At 48.1% G+C, this 9,082-nt stretch overlaps 3 protein-coding genes across 10 annotated transcripts in view; 1 reads left to right on the top strand and 2 right to left on the bottom strand.

Moving 5' to 3' along the window:
* LOC115409066 (class I histocompatibility antigen, F10 alpha chain-like) overlaps positions 1 to 9,082 on the bottom strand; it is a 348,874-nt gene that overhangs the window by 146,583 nt on the left and 193,209 nt on the right. The window lies entirely within an intron of this gene.
* Positions 1 to 9,082, top strand: part of LOC115409078 (class I histocompatibility antigen, F10 alpha chain-like) — a 420,939-nt gene that overhangs the window by 253,084 nt on the left and 158,773 nt on the right. For 2 of the 3 annotated variants that reach the window (XM_030120075.1, XM_030120074.1), the window contains exon 6: positions 530 to 547. In XM_030120075.1, coding sequence (XP_029975935.1) covers positions 530 to 547 — 18 coding nt within the window. Of the gene's footprint in view, positions 1 to 529; positions 548 to 687; positions 729 to 3,624; positions 3,844 to 9,082 lie in introns of those variants that run through there. The other variant, XM_030120073.1, reaches the window with a different exon arrangement.
* LOC115409072 (class I histocompatibility antigen, F10 alpha chain-like) overlaps positions 1 to 9,082 on the bottom strand; it is a 324,040-nt gene that overhangs the window by 288,769 nt on the left and 26,189 nt on the right. The gene's annotated exons all lie outside the window — the stretch shown is intronic.

Below are 9,082 nucleotides of genomic sequence, written 5' to 3'. Positions count from 1 at the left end.
TCTTCTTCCTGCTTCCACTGTCCAAAAGCAGATGGGATGTGAGCCTCATGAGAGCAGCAGATCAGAATGTGGAGACGTTCCACTGACAGTGTCAATGCAGCCTCAATGCAGCCACAGTCATCTTGTCAGCAGTCTTTGCCGCTCTCTGCAGGCAGCAGTGCTGATGCAGCTGATCAGGATGCTCTCCATGCTGCAGCTGGAGGAGCTGCTGAGGCTCTTTGGAGACGTCCCACACTTCTCACACTCTGACATCAAATGTCCAAACTCCTCAGAGAGCTGAGCAGCTGTTTCTCTGCAGGGTTTCCCACTGGAGCTGCTGCTGGAGGAGTTGTTGCTGCTCTGCTCCTCCTGACAGGCTGCATCATGGGACTCATCGTCTGCTTGAAGAAACCACCTCAAGGTAAAGTAGAAACTCTCCTTTCCTCATCAGGATCATTGATGTGTGTGTGTTGAACCTGAAGGAGGGTTTGGAGTGGAAAAGAGTGGTCGTCATGGTAACCTCCTCCCTCTTTCTCCTGCTGTTTTTCAGGGTTCAGAGCCACTAACAGTGAGTACTTTCCTATTTCCTTTCATCAGGATGTTTAGTGTTGTTTGATGTTCCTTTCTGTTGTTTCTGCCTTCAAGCTGACTTCTTGCTTTGGAACATGTTTCATGTGTTTCCAACGAGATCTGCTCTTTGTTTTCCAGCCTCTGAAACTTTATGAGGAGAAGATCCAGCCGTGAAGAAAATGAGTCCATCAAGTGAAGCATGTCAGAAATCAGCCGTACACTGCAGAAACACTCCTCCTTCAAATGAGCCAAATATTCTTCAATTCCATCAAATTTTCTTGTTTTCAGCATGTTATGTATTTAGTTAGACCTGTCAGTTCAGGGTCAGTCCACTAGGGGGGGCTCTAGGCCTGTTTAGGAGTTTGGACTTTTTCAGGAATTTTGCCAACAGCGGTAGCAGAGCCAGCATCAGGACGTAGTTGTTTTCCCCCGCTGTAATGTGTAGTTTTGGTTCTCATTAAAGCAACTAACTAAAGCCATTTCTCTGTCATCTTTTCAAATAAGCAAGGACCTAATACTGGCGATGAGGCGGACATATGCTCTGGATAACGTTACATTTGGAGACATACCAGCACCAGTCGTTATAGTCCATGTTGGAACACTATTCAGAGGTGTTTGGGGAGCTCGGGGCCTGTCAGGGGCCGCCTGTCTCCGTGGCCATGGACCCAAAGGTAGCGCCTAAGTTTTTTAAGGCATGCCCAGTTCCTTTTGCGCTGCGTCCGAAAGTGGATGAGGCTTTGAACAAGCTGGTCGAGCAAGGTGTCTTGGAGCCGGTGAAGCATTTCAAGTGGGTCACGCCCATTGTGCCCATCGCAAAGAAGGACGGGAGTCTCCAGGTCTGTGGAGATTACAGATGCACAGTGAACACAGCTGTACTTCCAGATGTATACCCCCTACCCACTGTCTCGGAACTGTTCTCCTCACTGGCGGGGGGGATACTCTTCACAAAACTGGACCTTAAGCAGGCTTACCAGCAGCTTGTTCTGGATAAAAACACAGCAGAGCTACTGACTATGAACACTCACAGGGGACTTTTCAGGCCTACAAGGTTGCAGTTTGGAGTGTCAACGGCTGTTGCTATTTTCCAGAGGTTCATGGACACCCTGCTGGCTGGAATTCCGGGAGTGCAGCCATATTTCAATGATATCCTCATCACAGGGAGATCTCCAGAGGAACACACAGACAGGCTGCAGGCTGTGCTGAGCCGAGTGGCAGAGGCAGGACTCCGGCTGCAGAAGGACAAATGTGTGTTCGCAGCAACAGAGGTGGAGTTCTTGGGATTCCGGGTGGACAAGGATGGAGTGCACTCCACAACGGAGAAGGTCAAGGCCATCAGGAATGCACCCACACCCAAGAAAAAGACAGAGCTGCAGGCGTTCCTTGGACTGCTGAACTTTTACAGCTGTTTCTTAGAGAACAAAGAAACAGTCTTGGAACCACTGCAGTGGTTGTTGGACCACGACGCAGCCTGGGACTGGACCCAGATCCACGATGAAGCCTACAGGCAAGCAAAGGAGCTGCTTCAGGCCGATGGGGTGCTGGCCCACTACAATGAGAAGAAGCCCCTGGTGTTGGTTTGTGACGCCTCGCCATATGGGGTTGGGGCTCTGCTGTGTCACGTGGAACCAGATGGTCGTGAAGCACCCCTCTGTTTCGCTTCAAGAACACTCACCTCAACTGAACGGAACTATGCACAGATTGACAAGGAGGCGCTAGCTATTGTTTTTGTTGTAAAGAAGTTCAACCAGTACGTGATGGGGAGAGAGTTTGTCATCTACACAGACCACAAGCCCCTGCTGGGGTTAATGCATCACTCAAGGCCGGTACCAGAGATGATATCTCCTCGTATGCTGCGCTGGAGTCTGATGTTAGGTGCGGACCACTACGAGCTTCGCCACAGGCCAGGGAAGAAGCTGGCTAATGCAGATGCTCTGAGTCGTCTGCCGCTGACCCATGGAGGTGCTGAGGCTCCGCCCCCGCTAGAGGTGCTGTTACTGGAAGTTGTTCCTGAGGCCCCACTCCATGCGCAGCGGATCGGCAGCCTGACACAGAAGGAATCCAGTGTTATCTCGTGTCCTGCACTGGTTACTCCACGGCTGGACTTGGTGAAGTTCTGATGCTGCTTAACTGATGGTCTTAACTGGACATTGCCGCCTCTTCCCTCCTCCATCTATATATTTAGGACAGAGGATTCTAGATTTCCCTGCCCTTCAGCCAGCAACAGGAATATGGAACATTCACAACACTCCTTGTTTTATATGTGCAATATGTGGAACTCGGGGCCTGCAGGACAATTTCCATCATTGCAGCAGAATTCCCCTCCCATGATGCCTTGCTGAAGTTCTGATGCTGCTTAACTGATGGTCTTAACTGGACGTTGCCGCCTCTTCCCTCCTCTGGCTAAAACTCACACAGAGAATCTGGAAGCCCCGCCTCCTTCCTGAAGCTACTTCCTGTGTGGGAGGAGCTTATGGAATAATTCCACCTGATTCTGATTTTATAGCTTCCAGAAGCCTCACAGTTCAAGTTTCCGGTCTGTATCTACTGTAGAGGTCAAATGAGAGCCACAGAGGTCAAAGGTCACAACAGGCTTCATGTCTCAGCTGGGCCTCAGAGGGGTCATGACCTTTTGGAGCTCCTCTAAAGGACGGTCTGGCTCTAGTCTTCTTCCAAGCCTCACTGCTGAAGAAGAACAAAGAGGCTTTGAGTTCTGGAAGATTTGATCAAGACCACAATGCAGGAGCTTCATGTAGGGACACACACACACATACACAAGTGTGTGTGCTGTTGGTGTGTGAGTCAGGTGTGTGAATGAGCGGCTCCGTCATGAGTGTGTTGTCAGTGTGGCTGTGGGAGTGACGGGGTCAGCTCACAGCTGCTGGCCGCTTTGTGCCAGACTTGGTTCTGAGACGTTGTTGTAATAAAGGAATAAAGCTTGTAAACGGAGCGCTGTGGAGTGTGTGTGTCCCCTGTGCTGCACCCAGTCATGGAAGTGATGAAAAGGCAGCTGGAGCCACAACGTGACTGTAGAAATCTTCTCCAGTGTTTCATCTTCTTCCTCTTCTCTCCTCCCAGAAGCCCCTAAAAGAAGCCCCCCCTGGACCAGATGTCTGGAGGGTTCCTCACTCCAGGAGCTCCAGAGAAGAGCATGAGGGACAGAGCTGAGCAGCAAACAGTAAAGTCCAGGGGGGGTTCTCTCCTCTGGATGCTGATGTGTTGCAGTGGAGGAAAGAACAGCTGGATCTTCCACTGCTTTCCAAACTGGCCTCCAGCTGCTGTCCATCCCTGCAACAAGTGTCCATCAGAGGAGAGCTGAGCTCAGCTGGTGACAGACAGCAGGAGCAGCACAGCAGTCTGCTTCTTCCTGAACATGTGGACCAGCTGATGCTCCTCCAGGAAAAGCCCACGCTCAGTCATATGAAGTGAAGCCCTCAGTGAGGGAGGATCGCCGACACCGCTGGACTTTTGGCCCCGATCGTCATCAGAGAGCTGTTTCTGTTTGGTGAACTTCTCTAGAAACCACATCAACATGTTGTTTTCCTCACTACCAGGGAGTGAGCAGTGTGGACTGGGCCCTCTGAACAGCTGATCTTCCTGGCTGGGTTCTGTTTCCAGCTGCTGTGTCTGTCAGTCACACTGTAGTTTTTACATTTCTTCCATGTGGAGCAGCTGCAGCTGTTTGCTTTGACTGAACGGATTGATAGATTTGAAATGTCAGATTCTCCTGTCCCTGCTCAGCCAGCAGCAGAGTGTGAGCTCCAGCACAGCAGTCTGGCAGGGAGCAGTGTGAGCAGCACTGGAGGAAGTTATTTCACTGAGCTCATTGCTGAAGCAGGAAACCTTCAGTTCTTCAGTTCAGCTGGAATTATTCTGTCAAACTTTGTTCAATGACAGACGGGGAGCAGCAGCAGGAAAAGCAGCTGAGAAAGGGACTGTTGGTGAACGCTCCATGTGTTTCTCTGCAGCTTTTTATCAAATCGCCTCAATAAATTGTTGAATGTTATTAAAAAAATGTCATGAAGTCAAATGTTTTGTCACTACTGTCCTCCTCTGATCCCCTTCAGAGGAACAGAGCAGAATGTGTCCACACTCTGGATTCCAGAAGAGATGCTGGGTTTGATATTTTTATTAGAACTTCATATAAAATACAAGCTGTCAGTGAGGAGGAAGAACAGACTGACCACAGCTGAGGAGCAGACATGAAGAAAAACACACACATTAGAAAACAACTCAACTAAACAGTGTAGAACACACATCAGGAACATCAGGGCCATGAAGGGAGTCAGGAAGCAAGAAGATCACATTCAGAGCAACAGAAAGAAAAACCAGGATCCACTGCAGCAGAGAGCTGACCACTCAGTCTGGCAGCTGAAGACAAGAACATCTGACAGAGGAGGAACTAAGATCTGATTCTTCCCCGTGATCAGGCTCCTGGAACTCTAGAAAAGTCTGGAAACAGTCTAGAATAGTGTTTCTATATCCATGGATCATATAGATCCACACATGCAGACACAGAGACATTCCTCTGATCCTCCATAAATCTCTACAGACAGATAGAAACATGGATCCAGACACACCAGCATCAATATGAGCTCAGAGACACAGTGGAGGCACAAACATCACATTCTCATTCAAACTGGACCAGGGGTCGGCGACCTTTAACCCCCAGAGAGCCATTTGGACCCGGTTTCCATGGAAAAGAAAACACTGGGAGCCGCAGATATTTCCTGATTTCTAAAATGAAGATAACTCTGTAGACATTGTTTTTTACCTTCAGCTTTGTTCACAGTGGAGAACAGCTGCTCACACACGGATGAGGATCTGAAGGTGGACGGACTCCAGATGCAGATTTCTTCATCTTTCTGTGGTGTCGGGGACGGCAGTCCATGTTTCAGACTCTGGTTTGTCCGGTCTGGGAAGGTTCTCAGTATCACTCCTCTGTGGCTCTGAACCAGAGTGGCCTTCTGATGACAACATCTTCTACATCCTCTGTCAAGCTCTGAATCTGGACTCCCTCATGTCTTTGTCAGCGATGTCAGCAGCTCCAGCTCCAGATCAGGACGACTCACACCTGCAGATGCAGCCACGTTTAACAGGGATGGATGGATGGTCAGGGGGCTGATGGGAAGGACCAGGGGTTTTTTTTGGAGTCGCTTCCCAAACGATGAAACACTCTGAATTCATCAGCTTGTGAGCTTGTTTGAACTCCCTGAAAGTAGGGAAGTGAGACAGTGAGCCTCTCTGAACATCTCTGGATAAAACTGCAGCAGAGCGTTTCAGCACCTCTCCTCTGGACAGCGACCTCTGCAGGAGCTCACAGGAAGTGCTCTCCACCTCTTCTTCCGGGTCAAAGGGCTCCTGAGTGTGTTTCTAATGAGTTTCCAGTGAGAAGCTCTCCTCCCAGGCTGCTGGTGTGATGGACAGTGGTAACAGGAAGCTGGAGGCCGGTCCAGTCACATGGTGGACATCAGGGAGCAGATTCTACTGAGAGAGGAGATTACTTTCATTCAGGATCAATCCCCTCATCACCACTGGCTCCTGCTCTGCTTCTGACTCTAAACCACATTTTAAAAAGGATCTAAATTCTCAGCACAAATCCCTCTTTTCACAAAGCCTTCTGATCAGTCTGGCTCCGTTTCATTCATGTGGAGCTGAACCATCAAGGACTTCCAGGGAGTTTTTCACATGGAGCAGGTCGACACCCGACTCTTCATCAGTGATGATCAGTTATTTATGACCTGCAAGACAATGGCTGAACAACACCGGCCTGTGAAAGTAATATATTACTTTCCCAACACTGATCTTCATGATATTCAATAATCTGATGGATCCAGTGATCAGTCCTACTTGCCCACTCTGGACTGCTGCTTGCTGCTGGATCTTGTTCCTGAGGGGCTAAAAAAACAAGGTTTTCCTCTTCTGTAGCGTCACATCAAACTGTTACTGAACTGATTTATCAAGTCAGACGACACAACGCCTCACAGTTCACTGACTGCTGGATTAAACTGAACTGTGGTTAAACTTCTGACCCGTTTCATCGTCCTCATCTGTTGTTCTGACCGTAGTTTCAGTGAAAAACTTGTCTCTGTTAGCATCTGTTTCCAGAGACACTCCGAGCTTCTTCTGGGCCGCCGTTGCTTTTTCTGACCTGTTTCACACACGGCAGACCGAGCGGAGGTCCTGTCAGTGGAGGGAGGAGGCCCGGGACAACCCGGTCCAAGTATCAGACCGGCCCACCGGGAAGAGTCCCAGTCCTCCTGAGGAGCACTCTGGACCTGGGTGAGGGTGTGTGTGTGTGTGTGTGTGTGTGTGTGTGTGTGTGTGTGTGTGTGTGCGTTCTGGTACGTGCACACAGACGCAGAGTGTGACAAACAAAACGAGAAACTAAAAAAAGAGTAAAGACTGAGGGATTGTGGAGAACTTTATTCAGAGGCTGAAAAATCAGAATAAATATGACTGAAAGAGCAAAAGCTGAGATGAAAGCAGCTCTAAAAGTCCTCTGAGGAACTGACACCATAAAGGAAAAAGCTCCTGGTTTCTGCTGTCAATATGAAGCAAAGTCCAAAACATTTCACCATCTGAGATCAAATAAAACTAGGGATGTGCGATACCACTTTTTTTCAGACCGATACCAAGTACGAGTACTTCATCTTCAGTACTCACCGATACCGATACTTGCATACCGATACTTTATATACATAAAATGTAAAATAATGCAATTAGATTATTTTTGAAAATGAATTTTATTTCCAATAAAAAGGCAGCCCAGCCACTACGTTTAAGTCCAAAATAATAGTCTGAAAAATAAAACAAGCAGTTGCAGTTTGCACTTATTTAAATGAAATTAAGTGCAAGATAAAACATTTCTCTGAGTTTACACTTTACATAACTAAGGTTTTTAAATGTACTAATTTTAATGATTTTTTTATGAATTAAAGTCAAAGATAGAAAAACCCCTGAGTTTAAAGAGTTGCTCGTGTTCTCTGTGCTGCTCTCGGATCTCTGCTCTTCAGTTTCTCGGTCTTCTGCAGAGTTTGCCGTCGAGTTGCTGCCGGAGTTTTCTTTTTTTCCAGCACAACAGCGTCAGACTCTCGTCCACAAGCTTCGCCCTGAGGTGTTTAAACAAATTACTAGTGGTAAATGAACAACATCGCGCACCTCCTTTAGCAATTTTAGCATTGCAGAGTTAGCATTCTGCAAAGCTCGGCTCGTTTTCACTTGTATAAAAGAATTTCCACACCGGCGGAGTTTTGGTGAGACGAGCAGCCGTTCTGGATTCATCCTGTTGTCTCTGCTCTGGATGAGACTCATGGAGAATCAGCCCGCTGCAGTGCAGCCCTGCGCCTGTCAGCGCTCCAGAGAGGAGCTTCTTCCTCCTTCATGTTTGTCGGCAGCTTGCATCCCATTTGGTTGCACTACCGCCAACTGCTGGTGAGGAGGGCTTACTACGCGTGGGGTTTTCTTGCCGTGAGTATCGGCGGCTGGTATCGGTAGCCTTCACGAGTACCCGATACCTTGAAATAAGGCCAGTATCGGCCTGATACTGATACCTGGTATCGGTACTCGCACATCCCTAAATAAAACCAAGAACAGATCAGAAGGAAGTGATGAGAAGCAACAAGTGAATGAAGCAGATCAATAGTTTAGTCAGGAAGAAATCAGTGGAGGAGAGAAACTCGCTCAACACATCAGTTCTAATCCAGACTGTCTTCATGTCCATTGAAGCCCAAAGAGGATTTTCACTGAGTTGTCAGTGGCCACGTTTCCATGTGGCAAAAAATCCTCATAGTCACATTGTAAGGAGAAGCAGATTGTAAATGTGTCATATAAACACCTGAAAGGATCCGCTTCACTCAGAGTGGATTATATTTCAGATCTGATTGTACGAGGTCGTCTACGCCGATCGATAATCTGCTCTGTGTCTTATATAAACAACCTGACAGCAGAGCGGATTAAACGGGGGATTATTCGTTGTGCCATGCGTTCCCTCGTACATAGAGATGTGATGATATGGCAGCAAACAGGAAGCAGGAAAGTCAAAAACAAGCAGAAGAACTGGACGGTGGCTGAGAAACACTTTTTAATAAAAACCCTGAGAGAACAAACACTGGAGAGGAGAGACGACCACAAATCACTCAACAGCCAGTTGTTCAAAGAGCTCCATGGTAGACTACTGGAGGACCGCCCGGCCGGTGTTATGGATGAACTGGTTCCCTTGCTAAAGAGTGAGGAATGTCTGTAAACTCATGCTGGTAACAGCAGATGTTAAAATAAGACTCACAAAAGACTCTAAACTTATTAATTTACTGTAACTGTAGATAACCGACGTTTCTCCAGAATGAATACAAGTTTCAGTCAGTATTTCAACATCTGTTGGCCAAAAGTGAACACGAACACCAGTTAATTCAAAACATCAGCAGGCGGAGCAGAGCTGTGGAGCTTTACACCGGGACGTGCCGCTCGGTGGGGCGGGACTCCGGATGGGGGAGCGCTCGCTGGTTGAGCAGCGTATCATGGAGATGTTGGGACATTA

Source organism: Salarias fasciatus, chromosome 22, assembly GCF_902148845.1.
Source record: "Salarias fasciatus chromosome 22, fSalaFa1.1, whole genome shotgun sequence".
Lineage (NCBI taxonomy): Eukaryota > Metazoa > Chordata > Actinopteri > Blenniiformes > Blenniidae > Salarias > Salarias fasciatus.
This window is presented reverse-complemented; position numbering and strand designations above follow the sequence as displayed.